Raw genomic sequence first — 17169 nt, 5'->3', positions numbered from 1 at the left:
CAAAGAAGTAGGTAGGCTTACAAAACATTATGTTGTAATGAATTTGTATTTTAAAAAGTCACTAAAACGGATTGCATTAAATTGACTCATGGGAGGGTTCAGCCATAGAACGGATGTGAAACTCTTGGGAAAATTGGGTCTTTAAGCCTTAATACACTTCCTTGAAACACTGGTGTGTGTCAGTTCTGGTCCAGTGCTAGAAAAAAATAGCACCTCACCCAACTGATTTATTCAGATTAATTAATAGATTAATTCAGGTTAATAAACTGATGTATTTAGGTTAATAATAAACTGATCTGGTTATTTTTGCAGAGCCTTAAAGGTTCATAAACTGATATAGTGTTGATAGAATCAGCGGCATGGGATGTTAGCCCACTAATATTAAACATAACCAGATAGAAGCGATGGGGAAAAGCAACATTTTGGGCTACCCGCCCCCAGAACCCTCAGTCAGCAGGGCCCAGCTTAAAGCCGGTGGCCCGAGACTCCAAGCCCCATCATCCCCAGAGAGCACCCCTGGCAGGGTCCGGAGAGAGAGAGCCTCGCACCGCGTGCTGGCCCATCTCGGCAGGCAACGCTGACTCCAGAGGAGCCTCATTGGAGTGAAAGGGGGCTTTCCGCAGCCGCGCGGCCCCGATCCTCCGGCCTCTTTCCTCCAGGCGGAATCCCGTGGGGGCTGCGAGGGAGGGAGGGAGGCGCCCTGGCTGGCTCGGGAGCCCCCCCCCCCAAATCCAAGCCCCGATGGGGTTCCTCTGGAGTCAGCCTGCGGGAGGGGAGGGGAGGCTCTTCGGGTCGCCCCTTCTCACCTGCCCTTGTCGCCCTTTCCAAAGGGGGGGACGGGGATGGGGGCCGTATCGCCCAGGTGGGCGGCAGCCCCTCTTGCGCGGAGCCAACGGTGCCAGCCTCCGAGTGCTCCAGAGCGCTTGGTCAGGCTGGGTGGCTGGGGTGTCTTTTTGGAAGGGCGACGGAGCCCCTGAAGGAGGGAGGGAGGGAGGAAGGCAGGCTCCGACCTTCCGAGCCGGCATCCTCCCCCTTTCTCTCTCTCTCTCTCTCTCGCTCTCTGCCCATGGTCAGAGGAGCCCTCGCTGGCTGGCTGGCCGGGCGAGTCGTGCCCTCGGAAGCCTTTTTCGGGCGCTCCCCAGCCCCAGAGCGAGAGGAGGGAAGGAGGGACCCCCCAATCTCTCTTCCATCCCTTCCCTCCCCACTAGGCCTGCCTACCTGCCTGGGGGGCGGGGCCAGGGGGCGGGGCCTCGGCCGCCGCTATAAGAGGCCGCCCGCCTCCGCCTGCCCGGCGCTTCGCTCTCTCGGCTCCGCTGCTGTTCCTGCTCCTGCGCCCGTCCTGCCCTGCCTTGCCTTGCCTTGCCCGGTGCGCGTCTCCCCTTCCCTCGCCGGTGCCCTTCTCTCACCTGGGCTGCAGGTGAGTGGCTGCCCTCGCTCCGCCTTGGCTTCGGGCCCCCCCATCCCTCCCTCTCCAAACCCCTCCCCGTCCTCCTGGCCTGGCGCCCCAAAGATGCCCTTGCATAGGCAATTTTTCTTTTTTGGGGTGCCCCACCTTTCTCCTGGCAAAACGACCCCAGGCGGCTCGCCTCCTTGAAAGGGGGGTGTGTGTGTCCAGGTGAAAGCAAGGGGGGAGAGAGAGAGGTTTAGCCTCCTTCAAAGACAACGTTCACCCACACCCACACCTGGCTGGCGTGTGACACCTGGAGAGGCGCTCACCGGGCTTCTAGGGATACCCAAGCCTGGAAACCTGTGATTCTTTTTTTTAAAATCACAACTCCCAAAATCCCCGGTTAAAAGAACTTTGTGCCGTTTTGGGCCACTCGCCCCCCCTTCTTTTCCTGCCTGTCCTTCTCTCCTACAGTCATTTCCTCTTCCCTATATAGGATCTCCTTGGTTCTTCAGGATACGTGGTGTGTTTTTTTTCTTTTGTTCTGGATCTTCTTCGCTTTAAAGCGTCCCTTTGATCGGGACTACAATGCCCAGCGTCCACTAGCCCAAAACAGCAGTCACCCCTTCCCTTCTACCTAGAGGCAGCCCTCAACAGGGCCAGAAAATAAATTGGGCTCCTTTGGGCCCCATTGTGGCAAAATGGGATGCAAGAGCCGACATAACTGGGACATCAACATTTTTCTCGTTTCCCGGCCATCCCAAGAGGTTTTGCTGCCTGAGGCGGACTCTTGCACATCAGGGAGCATAGTCTCTGGAGGCTGGCAGCAGCCTTGATCCCCTTTCAGGATGATGGGGCCATCAAAGCACCTTTATCGTCCATCACTCTGGCCACGGGTCCCTTGCACGTTGCCTTCCTTCTATTGGCAACGGTGGCTTTTCGAGATTTCTGAACCTCCTAATTCACCCTTCAAAATACTCCACTCACTTTTTGTCTAGCTGGCTGCATCTCACCAGAGGGAGATGTATAAAAACTGAAATCGCTCCTTTTGTCATTCATTCATTCATTCATTCATTCATTCATTCATTCATTATTTGTGATCCTTCTTCCCCCTACCCTCCTGCACTGAAGACTGAGCATTAGGGGCTTAGCTAAAAAAAAAATATATCCAGACCTCAGTTGCACTGGGACCAGCATGGTCTGCAAGTTGGTGGCCCCAAGCAGCTATATATTTTTTGAATGTATTTGGCTATGCTTTGAGCTTCTTCAGCATGCCCCCACCCCTCTGCACCCCCCCCCCAGCTACTCTTTGCGGCTGTTGTTTTTATGGCCTTTATTGTAATTTGCAGGAGCATCGAATCCTCTCAAATGACCATATTCCACCATAACACAGTGCAAGCTTCATGCTGAAAGCCCACGTGGGCAAATGTACCATGACTCAGATGTCACAAAATAGCCAAGCCAGTTTAGGGAAACTTCCAACGATCTTTAACAGGCGGAATGATCTCACAAACAGGGCGGATCTGATATAAATGAAATGGATTTAAACTATGATTTCAATTTTTAAAAAATCTTTTTTTTACAATTTCAATTATAAATGATATTTTAAAAATTTAAATTTAAATGATGGTTTAAATCAATTTGGGTTTTTTTTAAAAAAAATTGATTTTTTAAATACATCCTGGGAGCAAGGGGAAAATTAAAAACAAATAGTGCATAAATCAGTGTGGAGTATAAAGACTTAAGGTCTGCATTGGGGGCTGGAATTTTCCTTTAACTCAAAAAGCTTGCAAACTTTTTTTCTTTCTTTTTAGACGAGGAAGCAACTTACTGACTCATTTTGTTCTTTAAATTTGTAAAATCCATGTTGCTTAATCAAATGTTTATTTGTTCGGTTATTGAAATGCACTGTGGTCTGTTTTACATATTTGGAAATCGACAAGCATAAACTGATTCCAATCTGATTTGGGGCTCCTAAGCTGGTTGGGAATTGGTTTGATCTTGTCGTTTTTTTCCAGCAGGCTATGAACTGGGCCAAAAGCTGGCGGGAAGGGTTTCAAACCAGGTTTCCTAATCACTGCGAGTGGGATTACTCACTGAATTTGACGCATTTTGCTTTTAACTTGTCCTTCAAATTTGCAATTGCAAACCTCCGGGAAAAACCTCTGCAGTGGTTTCCCCCCCCCCCGCGGTTTTTCCCCTGGAGGCGTAGATGCTGCTGCCTTAAGAACTTGGCCACTCATCCTTACACGGACGATGGGCTGCTATTTCTCTGTTTTTGCTTGGGAGACAAGTCTGTGCCAGTTTGATCTGGTTCTGTCTTCTGGGGATTGCAAGACTCCGTCAGCCGGCAGCTGCTTTATTGGCTTAGGATGCAAATCGTGGCGTGGGGTGGCCAGATAAGACTTCAGCCAGCACCTTCCAAGCCTGGCTTTTGCATCCCTTTCTGTGTCATCCTTTGGAACAACAGCCAGGGCAGGCTGCTCCATGTTCTGACTTTCTTTCCTCTCTCCTGTTTTCCCTCCGCAGAAGAAATAGTATGATTATTAGGTGTTGCCTTTCTGCCCGTCTTTCTATGGAAAGGAAAGGGAGTCGTAACGTGGTGGCCTTGAGCAACTTTGACGAACGGGATACCTTTAGAGAATCCTGATCAAACTGCCATCATCCTGACATACTTGAATCAGGTAACAACGACTTTTTTTTTAAGGATCAGGTCCCCGCGGGGAGATGGAGGGCTGGCCTGAGCTTCCTAGGGGCCTGAACGCTTGAAAGTTAATTTCTAGTCTTGGCTCTTTGTGAAGATGTACCGTATTTTCTGTGTATAAGATGCCCCCATGTATAAGACGCCCCCACCTTTCTAATCCAAAATTAAGAAATTCAAATGGGTCTTAGCAAGTGTAGGGGGAAAGGGATCAAAGCGCTGCAGCATCACTTTGATCCCTGCTTTCCCCTCCACCTGTTTTTCTCTCCTCAGCTTCCGTGTATAAGACAACCCTCAATTTTTAGTCTAAAGATTTTAGACAAAAGTATAGTCTTATACATGGAAAAATGTGGTGTTTGGAAATATGTGAGTGATTCCTAGAATAATTGAGCTGGAAGGGCCTATAAGGCCACAAAGTGCAACCCCTTGCTCAAGGCAGGCATCCAAATCAAAGCAGATCTGGCAGACGGCTCTTAGGTAAAGGTTCCCCTTGACAATTTTTGTCCAGTCGTGTTCGACTCTAGGGGGTGGTGCTCATCCCCGTTTCCAAGCCATAGAGCCAGCGTTTTGTCCGAAGACAATCTTCCGTGGTCATATGGCCAGTGCGACTTAGACACGGAACGCTGTTACCTTCCCACCGAGGTGGTCCCTATTTATCTACTTGCATTTATATGCTTTCGAACCGCTAGGTTGGTGGGAGCTGGGACAAGCGACGGGAGCTCACTCCATTACGTGGATTTGATCTTACGACTGCTTGCTCTTCTGACCTTGCAGCACAGAGGCTTCTGCGGTTTAGCCCGCAGCGCCACCACGTCCCTCAATTTACTCTTAATGCCTCCAGTGTTGGAGTGCTCACCATTTTCTAAGGTGACTTTTGTACTGCTCTAATAGTTAAGAAGTTTTTCCCCATTGTCAGCCTAAATCTGGCTTCCGGTCGCTGGAGCCCATTATGACGCATCCTGCACCCTGCGATGATTGAGAACAGTGGCACCCTCGGGAATCCCAAATCTTTCTCAATCGTTTGTGAGCGATCCCTCCCACAGACCAGTTTTTGTGAAGGCTAGCAGAAATTAAACGGTCTCTGCGGGAAAGTCTACTGGCAGAGGTAATTATCAGAAGCAAAAAAAAAAGGGAATAGTATGCAACCTCTTGCAGGAATTTAAAAGGTGAACTTCCCTCCCCAGCTGGCATTCACCAAGAGGAAGTGAAGCTGTCTGGTTTTTAGAAGTCATGTGCTTTTCGAATCCATGACAGCATGTGTTTGCCACCGGGTAACTGTAAGAATAACTTTTTGCTGACATCCGATGCCATGGGGAAAAGCCCGTGGGAGCCTGCGGGCGACTCTCTGCTTCCCCTTTTTTGTGTGACGCAGAGGGCGGGGAATGAAACTTGCAGGCAACCACAGGTTGTGAGAAGGATGGTTTGCATGATGGGGAGACCAGACGCACCCCGGTTCAAGGTACCATGGTAATGTACATAGCAGGGGTGATGGATATAGGATCCATGCATCATGTATGTGGTTCTGGCTCTCCTCCTGCTGATGATGAAATAAGTGGCATGCTTTTATTTATTTATTGGATGGTGGTGAAACCTGCAGCTGAGCTGTGTGTTTTTACCAGGATCGCTATGGCTTCGTGACTCTGTATTGGCCTCCTCGATGGGAAAGCTGGAGGAGGATTATCCCCAGCAGTTGCCTTGCCCGGCCACATGAGATCTGGCATTCACGTGGATTCCTCTTTCTGGCTGACTCATCTGTCTGAGCAGGGAAGGGATAACCCTGAGACATTCTTTATGACACAGAGAGCCTTTCTGGAAGACCATGCCAGGCGCAGCCAAAATGCCACCCCTTCGCTTGGCATCGGGTGGCTACTGGCTGTAGTTTCCGATCTTAGAAAACTTCCTTTTTTTCAGACGATGATTCTCCGTCTTGCCTAACTGCTGTTGCTGCTGGTCATGCCCTCTGGGAAGTCTGTGGTCTTCAAAAGTAACTTTTCCTAAAACAGGCTTGCGGTGCGACTCTTTCCAGCCCACCTGCTCTTGTGTTTGCCTGTCTCAGCTGGAGACTGCAGCCCTCGGCAGGTGTTATTCAGCCTGGCCCTGGGAGCCCATTCAGAGGGCCCTAGATTGACTCTGCTCCGTCATGCGCCTGGAAAGGATAGAATCCTGCTGGTGTGTCAATCCATGCGAGCAAGAAATTATCCCGTTCAGATTCATTGCTGTAGTGTGGGGCAAGGCCAGGGCCTCCATGAACCCTCGAAATTACCTGTTTAGAGTCCTGGATGCTAAAATGGGGTGCAACTTTGCAGTTGATACTTTCAGATAGGCTGGGGTGTGAGCACCTGTACCCCAAAATGGCCAAGGCAGAATTTATTCCTGAGATACAGTGGTGCCTCGCTTGCCGATATTAATTCATTCCAGCGAAATCGCTGTAGAGCGAAAACATCGTCAAGTGAAATAAACAACTCATTGAAATGTATTGAAAACTGCTTCAGTGTGTTCCAATGGGTTGAATACCTGCTTGTCCAGTGAAGATCCTCCATACAGCGGCCATTTTTGGTGCCTGTATAGTGAGGAATCCGTCCTAGAAAACAGAGGAGGGCCATTTTGAAAGCCAGCGACCATTTTTGAAACCGAAACAGGGAACCCATAGTCAAACGAAAAACAAAACCAATTTAAACATCGTTTGCGATCGCAAAAACTTCAATGTTAAGTGGATTCGTTGTTAAACGGGGTAATCGTCCAGCGGGGCACGACTGTAGTTTCCCCCTCCCCCCTTTTCCAATCCCCAAGGATGTGGATGGCGATGTGATCTATGAGTAGAAACAAGATTCCAGGATGAGTCATACCATGAGTGGAAAGCTAAAGGCTTACAAACCTAGTAAACGTCTGAGCTCTACAAAACTCTTCTTTAGGCTTAGACGGTGCGGACTAGGGCAGGAAGGGAAAAAAAAACTCAAAAACAAATGAGTCGGGGTCTGTAAACCCATCGTTCTAACGCCTCTGCTTTTCCCTGAAGGAACAGCACCTGCTTTTTAAAAACTGTTTCACAGCAGCAACAATGAATGGCCAGTGCATCTGGCCTGATTTATAGAAGTGTATTTCTTCTTTGTTGGGGGTTGGACTGGATGGCCTCAGTGGTCTTCTTCCAACTCTATGGCTCTTTCTCTTGCTTAAATTTGATACCACCTAAACCTGAAGAATAGGGACGTGGTGGCGCTGCGGGCTAAACCGCAGAAGCCTCTGTGCTGCAAGGTCAGAAGACCAGCAGTCGTAAGATTGAATCCACGCGACGGAGTGAGCACCCGTCGCTTGTCCCAGCTCCCGCCAACCTAGCAGTTCGAAAGCATGCAAATGCGAGTAGATCATTAGGGACCACCTCGGTGGGAAGGTAACAGCGTTCTGTGTCTAAGTCGCACTGGCCATGTGACCACGGAAAGATTGTCTTCGGACAAAACGCCGGCAATATGGCTTGGAGACGGGGATGAGCACCGCCTCCTAGAGTCAAACACGACTGGACAAAAATTGTCAAGGGGAACCTTTATCTTTAAACCTGAAGAACAGTTCTGTAGAACCTGAAAGCTTGCCATGTTTGTGTTTTTTTTTAGTCATGTCATTCCAGAATGTTGTTTCTCTTTTTCCCAGCTATGTCTCCGGGCATTGCTTCTCTTCCTCGCCTCTCATCACATTTGGCAATATGTGTTTTTAAATTTTTTTTTCTTCCTTGGAAGAAGAAAAAAGAGTGGAGGTGGCCGCCGTCTTGTCTTTGACCTTAAGCAGCAAAAAATATTTGCCTGGGAGCCTGTGACACGGGGACCTTTTTTTGAGGTGGGCTGTGTTGCCATGACGCCTGGCCTCAGGTGTGTGAAATGGAAAGCTGAGATTCTTTGGGCGAAAAAACCAAGCGACTTCCCTCCTTGCAAGCTTGATTCATCCTTATTTTGCAAATATGAGCAGAAAGTATCACACACTTTTAAAAATTCAAGCGATGCTTTCTCTCCAGCCAATGACACTCCTGGGGCTTGAGAGATGGAGCCTCTGCCGTTGCTTAGCAACAGCCCTTCAGAAGGATGCGGTGACCTCTTTGGTGCTTGTCATTTATGTTGCTAAGGCAACCGTCGGGCAAGTGAGCAAAGTCTAGAAATGTATGAGAAACACGTCTGGTTTGAGATTATATAGGAAGTGAGGAGGGGCATGAAGCCCCCACAAAATTCAGAGGGCTTCCCCCCCATGCTGAGACCTCTGGATTTTTCACACAATGTTCCAGCGATGTGGAATTTCTGTACATTTTCAATCCCCCCCCGAAAACAACAACACATTTCCCCTTGTTTGTTTTTTTTTCCTGGAAAAATAGAAATTATCAGAAATTTGATATCTCTGGAGAGAATTTAAATACATTAAAGTCTCAGAGGTTTTTCATTAAAGTCTTCATGTTATGTAGTTTGAATGCCATGTCATTGACATATTATTTATCTATTGTAAAAAAACATATTCTACACTCCATTAAAAAAAATTCTGGGAAAAATGGAAAAAAAACCCTAGTTTTTCTGTGTCCCCCCTCCCCCAATTTCTCTACATCAACCTGGACCACACCTTCCATCATCCCCAGCTACCATTACCATTGGGGGATGATGGGATTTTAGAAATTTGCATCTGGGGAAGGCATTGGGAGGGGGGAGTAAAATGGACCATCCATCATCCACTAGATCAGGGGTGGGCAATTTCTATGGGGGGGGGCCACATGAAAAATCTGATTTGTGTTCGGGGGCCGAACCAACTTTACTTAAAAATAAAAGATAAGCAACTGATCAACTTTAGACAAAAAGCTATAAATGGTTTTGATGTTCAACTTGTTCAGTGAGGGAAATCCAGTCTGTCTTGGGCTTGAACAAGTGCTTGAACACCACCAGACTGGAGCGATGACCGGCGGGCCGGACAGGAGCAGCTCGGGGGCCGTATGTGGCCCTCGGGCCACACTTTGCCCAGGTCTGCACTAGATGAACCTGTAAAGAAACCTCTTTGCACAGACTTGAAAGTAGGCAAGAAAAACAGCAGAGAGTCGTGGTGGTTCAAATGTTGCACTAGAAGCCCCGGGTTCAAATTCCCACTCCTCTGTAAAGCTTCCTATGGGGCCAGTCTCTCTTTCATAGGGTTGGCTGGGAAGCTAACATGGTGGAGAGGGATTCTGTTGCCTTGAACATCTTGAAGAAAATGGGGTCATGTGTGGAAATACAGGGTGGCTGGGTGGTACATCATTCCCTGGCCTGCTCCAAGGCGTCTCCCGTTTTCCCCGGGGATGAGCTCCCAGGCAATCGTGTATGACTCTCTTGTCTCCATCCCAGACAAGCCTTTATGGGCTGAATGTTGGCTTTCTTTTCTTTTTTTCTTTTGCATTTTCACACCCAAAACGAGAGAGAACAACCAGAAATGGTAGACATTTTGGGCCTATGTTGTCTAATTTGAAATTTTTGTCGAGCTCTCACCATTTAGAGTTACTGTCTTTCTGGTTGTCCTTGTGTCCTTCTGGTTGTCCTTTTAATTATTAGCTTTTTGTTGGGGTGGGGAGACTATTAATACAAACGTAAACTATCTGGAGTAGTGGACTCTCATGAGAGGGGCAGCATGGAAATGCCATAATAAACCAATAAATGGAATATCAAAATAATACAAAGGAGATGCATCAGAGCAAGGATGAAAAAGCAAATAAATGATCAGGGATCTTCAACTGCCCGGCTCTGCTGCCCTTTGCCATTTCGAGGTTCTCTTCCCTTTCCAGTAGCAAACCAAACCACTGTGCTGCTCTGTAGGCCTCTTCCTTCCTTCCTTCCTTCCTTCCTTCCTTCCTTCCTTCCTTCCTTCTATCCATCATGAGCCTTCCTTCCTTCCTTCTATCCATCATTTGTCCTTCCTTCTATCCATCATCAGTTCCTTCCTTCCTTTTAATGTGATTATCTTAGGTCGTGGGTTTCCTGTGATATTTGGTTTCTGCTCTGCAGTTGCAGAATATAGAACAAGGTCTCTCTGTGTGTAAATGTTGGCCTGTTTCCCCTCTTTGCCAGCCACACAGTCAGCGCTCACTGTTATGGACCAGGAGGCGCGATAACCTGATGAGAGATTTTCTTTGTTCCCTTCCAGACAGGGACAGAGTTCATTTGCCTCGTCCTTTTTTCGCTGCGTCGGCACCCAGCCGTTTCCCACCCCACCCGGCTGCTTTAGCGTCCTACATCTCGTCTGTGAAAGGGACAAAATGGTTGGATTCAAGCCCACCGACGTTCCCCCCACGGCCACGATTAAGTTTGTGGGAGCTGGAACAGCTGCCTGCATTGCAGACCTCATCACCTTCCCCCTGGATACAGCGAAGGTCCGGTTGCAGGTGAGTGAGACCCACAACGGCTTATCCAATCCTTCCCTTTGCAGGTGTGCCTTGGTCTTCATGACTCATCATGCCATCGTCCCCTGGTGGGTAGTGTAGATGTCTTCCTTTGTTTGCGTTAGACAAAGCCCTGGCCACCCACATCTGTTGAGGCCCCTACCAAGGAAATTGCAGCAGAGCGAACCTTACCTATGTGGACCTAGCATCCAGTTTAATGCACAACATTCTGTCAGCAGCCAGGTCCCCAAAAACCAGCCGTTGTTCGCTCACCCCAATAAGCATTGTGCCTAAAAAAAGATCGTCCTGCTGTGTTCTGGTCTGCAAGGGACGGTCTTCTTGCTTTGCACAAGAAGCCCCCAGTCGCAAAAATGTAATAGGGCCAGAAGGTCCTCTCTGTGGAGCTTTGGATTATGGTTCAGTGGAAGCACACCTGATGGGGTGAAAATCTGCCTGCTTCCAAGAAATGTTAAGATGTTTTTTGGTGGTTGGTGCTGGGAGTTCTACTCTTTAAAAAAAAGCAGGAACTTTTCCTAAGATCCACTCTGGGCATCAGGGCTGAACTTGGCAGGACCGATTTGAACACCCTCCCTTAAACTAGGTTCAGCACCCTGGAAAGCTCCCTTAAAGTTCAGACAAAAACCTGGAGTGGATTCACTGGTCCTGCAAAATGGGAGTTCCCGCCCGTGGGCCTCAAGGATTTTGCACCTCTTCAAGACACAAAGTCATCGGGGTCTGTTCGCTTCCACCTCCCGGATGGAACCTGGCTCGTCCTCTTAAGGCAGGCCTCTGTCCGATGGGTCACCTGAGTCCCGATTCATCCCCAACCTTCGTCATTTCCCCTCCTCCAACCCAATTCTCTCCTGCGCAGATCCAAGGAGAGAACCGGCGCGCGGCGGTTATGGCCAGAGCGGCTGAGTACAAGGGAGTCTTTGGCACCATGGCCACGATGGTGAGGAACGAGGGGCTCAAAAGCCTCTACAGCGGCCTGGTAGCTGGTCTCCAGCGTCAGATGAGTTTTGCCTCGGTCCGCATCGGGCTGTACGATTCGGTGAAGCAGTTCTACACCAAAGGCTCGGAGCGTACGTTGGCCTTCGGCTCTGGGGACAGTTGTCAAGGGTGGGCCCTGGGGCTGAGGGTAGCGTAGTAGCCAAGTTAAGCTTTTGTAAAGACAAAAACCTTCTTTTAACCTGACCAAATGGTCTGTGGTTGGGAGATGTTTATGCTGCAAGAGAGAACCTTAGTTTTTGGGGGGATTATATTAACATTTCCTGCCCTGGTGTTGTGATGGTTTTATTCGGATGGAATAACAAAGCATCCACTTTGGGCTAGTCGTTAATGGTGGTTTTCTTTTAAAATCAAAAGAAGCATAGTTAGAGACTTGCATCCTACAGTACATTGAAAAGTGAGGTTGGGTAAGAATGATGTTCCTTAAACATCAAGGCATGGGCTCAATATCACGTCATTGGAAGGGAGTAGCTGGTCACCTGTGGTGAGTAAGATTTAATCTCCAGGGGACCAGATGGAGAAATTTTTGAAACTGGAGGTTTAGGATTATTGATAAGTCAGAGGCGAATATGTGTTGGAGGGTTAGAAACATGCGGGGAGAGGCACAACTTGTAAGACTCATTGAAAGGAATCAAGCCGTGTTCCTCAACAAAGCCGTGCTATGTCTGCGAGAGATTTAGGAGCGCAGGTGCGTCTTTCCAACCCGGCGGCTGTTCCTTCTTGACTTTGGCAGATGCTGGCATCGGCAGCCGGCTCCTTGCCGGATGCACCACGGGCGCCATGGCGGTGGCGGTGGCCCAGCCCACAGATGTGGTCAAAGTGAGGTTCCAGGCTCAAGCGCGGATGGAAGGCGGTGGCCGACGGTACCAGGGGACGCTGGACGCTTATAAGACCATTGCGAGGGAAGAGGGCTTCAGAGGCCTCTGGAAAGGTTGGTGAATTGATCCCTAAAAAGACACACGACGCTGCTTTGGGGCCCAGAGGGAAAAGGGCTTTCCATGACCGGGTTCAAAGTTGCTGCCTAGCGTCTTAAGACGGGCCTTGGACTTCTCCACCCTATTTTAGATGGCTGCCGAAAACCAAGTGGTGCTTGGTGTGCCAGAAGCATACCTACAGTTTGGGGACTGTTAATTTTTTTGGACTACAGTCCCCAGAACCCCCAGTCAGCATAGCCAGCAGGGGGAGTTGTCATCCAAAAATATAACCTTTTTGGCTTATTCTATGCGCTCTGCTAAATCCCCCACTTGCCCCCCCCGTAAACCACTGGAAGATCTGGTTTGCTTGGATTTGGACTCTAAAGTTTGGGTGGCGCAGAAGAAGCGGAGGATGGGAACGAAATTCAGAAGCCATATCCCCCCCCCCATAGGCATCCTTCAGTCTCAAGAGACTATGGTAACATGCTCTGAATCGAGGAGTGTCCTCTCCAGAGCATGAAGCCCGGGTAAGGTAATATGGAGGATAGGCTGTTACCCAAGCAGCAGATCCCCCCCCCATCCTTCCTCATTTCAGTCAAATCACGGTCCCTGTGCAGTCCGTGAGCACCATTAATGTTTCTATGGCCGTGCATGACCGTTTCCGCTTTCTCAAAGTTTCTCCACCTTGTTTTAGGGACTTCCCCGAATATAACCCGGAATGCGCTCGTGAACTGCGCAGAGCTGGTGACCTATGACCTGATCAAGGACACGCTTCTGACGTACAGCCTCATGACAGGTGAGGGGAAGAAGGATGCTCTGGTGGTGCGCGGGGACCTTGGTGGTTCACGCAGGCTCTCCTCCACCAAAGTGACCTCGTGGCTGGGCTCCTCGAACTCCTGACCCCAGCTTGGCCACCGAGGGCTCCAGCCCACTGAGCTGGTGCTGGCACTGACCCAAGCTGCGGCCCCCGTTCATGGCTTTCAGCTTGTTTGCAAAAGGAAAGAGGAAAAAGAAAAGGGAAGTGGGGAGTAGAAATGGTAGCCCTCGATAGACAAACCAGTTCATTTCAGAATGAGCTTTTGTGGGTCAATATCTGAAGAACTGGGTTTGGATTAAAACAAGGGTCCCCAACCTTTTTCACCCCACATGCTGGTTGGGGAAGGTAGGGCACCCCTGTACTTGTGCGCATGCACGAACGAGCGCACGTGCACGTGTGCAAATGGCAGTGTGGCACTTGTGCGTGCACACGCACCCATGTGCATGTGCAAACGGTGGTGTGGCGCTCTCATGGGGCACTAATGCACGTGCACAAACAGTGGTGTACAGGCATGCTGGAGCACACACACATGTTCAAATCAGCTGTGCGGGGTGAATGCATGCATGGGGGGGGGGCCAGGAGGTCTGTCTCCACCGCCTGGTTCAGCTCAGGCCATGGACCAGGGGTTGGGGACCTCTGGATTAAAACAACCACTACCCACCTCACACCGAAATGAATCTGTGAGTTTTTCCAATGCTTCCATATTTTGCCTTTACTTGTGGAAATATGAGCTGACCGGACTTTCCCTGGCTCTTTTTTTTCCCCCATCTGGCAGATAACCTCCCGTGCCACTTTACCTCAGCCTTTGGCGCCGGGTTCTGCACCACCATCATCGCCTCCCCTGTCGACGTCGTGAAGACCAGGTACATGAACTCTGCCCCCGGTCAATACGGAAGTGCCGTGAAGTGCGCCCTCACCATGCTCGGAAAGGAGGGACCCCTGGCTTTTTACAAAGGGTAAGCCGTCTCTGTGGCCTCTCCTGCGGGATGATTTTGTTGCTGCTCCCGTGTGCCATCGAGTCGCCTCCAACCTATGGGGACCCCATGAATGAGCCGTCTCTAAAAGGTCCAGTCCTCAACATGCCCTGCTCAGCTCTGTGGCTTCCTTGAGGGAATGAATCCATCTCATGTGCGGTTCTTCCTCATTTCCTGTGGCTTTCTACCTTTGCCAGCCTGATTGTCATTCCCAGAGAATCCTGCCTTCTCAGGAGGTGCCCGAAGGAGGACAGCATCGGTTTCAACGTTTTTTTCTCCTCCAGTCTTGATTTGCTCTAAGGCTCACAAGTTTATCTTTCTGGCTATCCGGGGTATCTTCTACAAAGCTCTCCTCTGGCACATTTCAAATGAACCTGTGTGTGTGTGTGTGTGAGAGAGAGAGAGAGAGCTTTCACACCTTCACTTCTTCTTTTGGAATGCTTTTAATTTGTTGAATACCAGATCTGCAGGTATTATTATTTTGGCCTCTGGGCAAACGGGTTGGCCGTTGGGGAACAGAATATGAAACCAGATGGTCTTCTGCTTTGGGCTGGCGTAGTGCCCTTTATTTTCTGAATGGATGTGCCACGTTCCCTCTCTTTTTGCGTGCTGTCTCTCAAGAGTGCTGGAAATCCCACCCTCCTGATGGTGCAGGACTTTGGCTGCTGTCAAGCCCCTGGCCTTCACACTCATTGAGGATTCTGGGGAATTAGAATCCGATACCATCTGGAGGCCGGAACTTTTCCCACTTGGCTAGAACTAGTCCCATTGAGTTGTCCCCTCACAGCGCCAGCCCCATGCAGTGTTTGTGGCTGTTGGCGGACCTCGCCTTGCTAATCCTCTTTGCAGCCAATGGCCATTCCTTGATCCTGTGGCAGTGAGTTCCACAAGTGAATATCGCACCGGGTCTTAATGCTAATTCGCTTCATTGGGGAACCCTACATTTGTGCCTTAGGAAGAGAGGGGAAAGGCTTAGGTGTTTCTGCGTGACCATAATTTTGGAAATGTTTTTTTTTTTCAGACAACAGTTCCCAGAAACATCAGCCAGGGCCTGTGCAGGTTGGGGATTCTGGGGGCTGTAGTCCAAAACAAGTGTGTGTGCCAACTTTTCAGGCCCTCTTACTGCTCCTTCCCCAGTGGAACAGCTTTCCTTCCCCTTGTTTCCAAGGTCCTAAGAGTAACACCTTCGCTCCCTCTCCTAGCTTTACGCCTTCGTTTCTACGGCTGGGATCCTGGAACGTGGTGATGTTTGTGACCTACGAGCAACTGAAGCGGGCCCTGATGGCAGCCCGCGGATCCTTCGAGGCCCCCTTCTGAGCCGACAGATGGGTGCATTTTACAGATCTTGCCCTCTTGGTGCACAGATCCTTGATCTGGATTCATTCCCCTACTCTCGAGGCATCCTACCTCTCTGTGGAGCATAACCCATAAAGCTTCCTTTCCCCTTCACATCCCTGTGGCTTCTAGTATGGGAGGAGCAGGAACTTCCCGCTGTTTGTTTTACTTGCTTGTTTTGAACATGCTGTTGTCCCGTCGCTTTACGCGCTTCCTCCTTTTAAAATTTCATTAGGTTCGGACGAATTAAGCCTGCCGGCTTTCCTCTTGGCAGAAGGCTGCACACAATCTCCTGTCCAGCTTGACTAACTGGGTCTGTTATCCCTTGCAGCCCATACAGAACTGTTATATTAATTGAAGCGCTTAAGTGGCCCATCTCCCAGAGGTTCCCCCTTCCCCAGGAAAAACACATGGTGAAAATTATTTGTTAGCCTAGTCATTCATGTGAAAGAGACTGGATTCATCCAGACCAGTTGGGTTCTATTCTGGATCCTGAAAGAGGCTTCCAAGCACAGCATCTGGTAGCAGAAAACGGATCTTTCTCATAGCTCTTCCCCATGGAAGTATTTTTTAAAAAAATGTTTTTGAATATTTTTTAAATGGGAGCAAAGGATTACTTCCGGTCTTAGAACCCCCTGGTTTGAAAACTAAACCCAGCTGCCCTTTCCCCTCCTCTTTCATAGGATATAGGGAGCAGGTGGGATTCTGCGCACCTCTGCTGCTATTCTGAACTTGCTGGTCCCTTTAGATTCAAGCCAAACTGTAGATCAATCCAGACGTATTGTGAAACTTGAAAAAGGTGAAATCCTGGGAGAATAGGCCAGTATAGGCCTGCATCTCAAATTATGAATTTCAACCTCCGAGATGAATACAGAAAAAATGTTGTGAGAATGTAGTTTTTATATTAAAAGAGAAGCAGCCAAACCCATCGCTTGATCGTGGAAAGTCACCTTGAGCTAGAAAGCGATAAGGCTGGGACTTAATTCAGGACCTAAAGAAGGTCTTAGGTGTACTGGTAAGATATATATCTTTTAACTGTACATCCTAAGCTAAATGCACTTAGAGGCTTTTTGTGTGCTGCCTGTTTCTGTATTGATGTTTTAGATGGTACAAAGTGGTGGCCATGGAATGCCATTTTTTAAAAGAATTCTGTCTTGTGCACAACTTGTTTTTCTTTTTTTTAAAATAAAGCCGAAGACGAAAAAGACCTTGTTTTGGTATCTCCCTTGTTCCCTGCTCTTGATCTCTGTGTTACGGGCAGTGTTTCCTGAACCAAAAAAGAATGCACAGCTCTGATGAATCCAAATATTTCTATGGTCTCCTTGGGAAGAATCAGGCTTCTGTTTGGGGAGTGTGCGGTGAAGGAAGGATCTCTGCAAACTGGATTGTCTCCAGAGGAAGACAAGGTAAAAGGAAGGTGTGAGAGAACCGGGTATGTTTAGCTCGGACGAGAAGACTTTGAAAGGTGACATTTATATCCATCTTTGGACAGCAGAGGTTCTGTCACGGGAAGAATAGAGCAGGCCTATGGCTTGGAAATGGAGATGAGCACCGCACCCTAGAGTTGGACACAATTGGACTAAATATCAAGGGCAACCTTTACCTAAATCAGGAAAAACAACTGTTAGAGCAGTATGACGATGATGGGAGCCATGATTTCTGGAGC

General features: G+C 49.0%; 1 protein-coding gene across 1 annotated transcript; it reads left to right on the top strand.

Moving 5' to 3' along the window:
* Window positions 1-1288: 1288 nt before the first annotated feature.
* LOC110070636 (dicarboxylate carrier UCP2) lies at window positions 1289-16710 on the top strand. The gene is made up of 8 exons (XM_072993425.2): window positions 1289-1417; window positions 3917-4071; window positions 10221-10458; window positions 11327-11537; window positions 12197-12394; window positions 13072-13173; window positions 13970-14150; window positions 15371-16710. The coding sequence occupies exons 3-8, from the start codon at window positions 10333-10335 to the stop codon at window positions 15483-15485; spliced, it is 933 nt and encodes a 310-aa protein (XP_072849526.2). The 5' UTR covers window positions 1289-1417; window positions 3917-4071; window positions 10221-10332; the 3' UTR covers window positions 15486-16710.
* The last annotated feature ends 459 nt before the right edge of the window (window positions 16711-17169 follow it).

Source organism: Pogona vitticeps, chromosome 3 (assembly GCF_051106095.1).
Source record: "Pogona vitticeps strain Pit_001003342236 chromosome 3, PviZW2.1, whole genome shotgun sequence".
Classification (NCBI taxonomy): domain Eukaryota; kingdom Metazoa; phylum Chordata; class Lepidosauria; order Squamata; family Agamidae; genus Pogona; species Pogona vitticeps.
Note: the sequence above shows the minus strand (reverse complement) of the source record. Positions and strands in the feature narration are given on the sequence as shown.

Excerpts from the sequence above, each read along its gene's own strand:
- LOC110070636 (XM_072993425.2), top strand. The coding sequence starts at position 10,333 with ATGGTTGGATTCAAGCCCACCGACGTTCCCCCCACGGCCACGATTAAG. Across the intron at positions 12,395-13,071 it reads CTTCAGAGGCCTCTGGAAAG|GGACTTCCCCGAATATAACC; the intron begins GTTGGTGAATTG and ends ACCTTGTTTTAG. Across the intron at positions 14,151-15,370 it reads CCCCTGGCTTTTTACAAAGG|CTTTACGCCTTCGTTTCTAC; the intron begins GTAAGCCGTCTC and ends TCCCTCTCCTAG.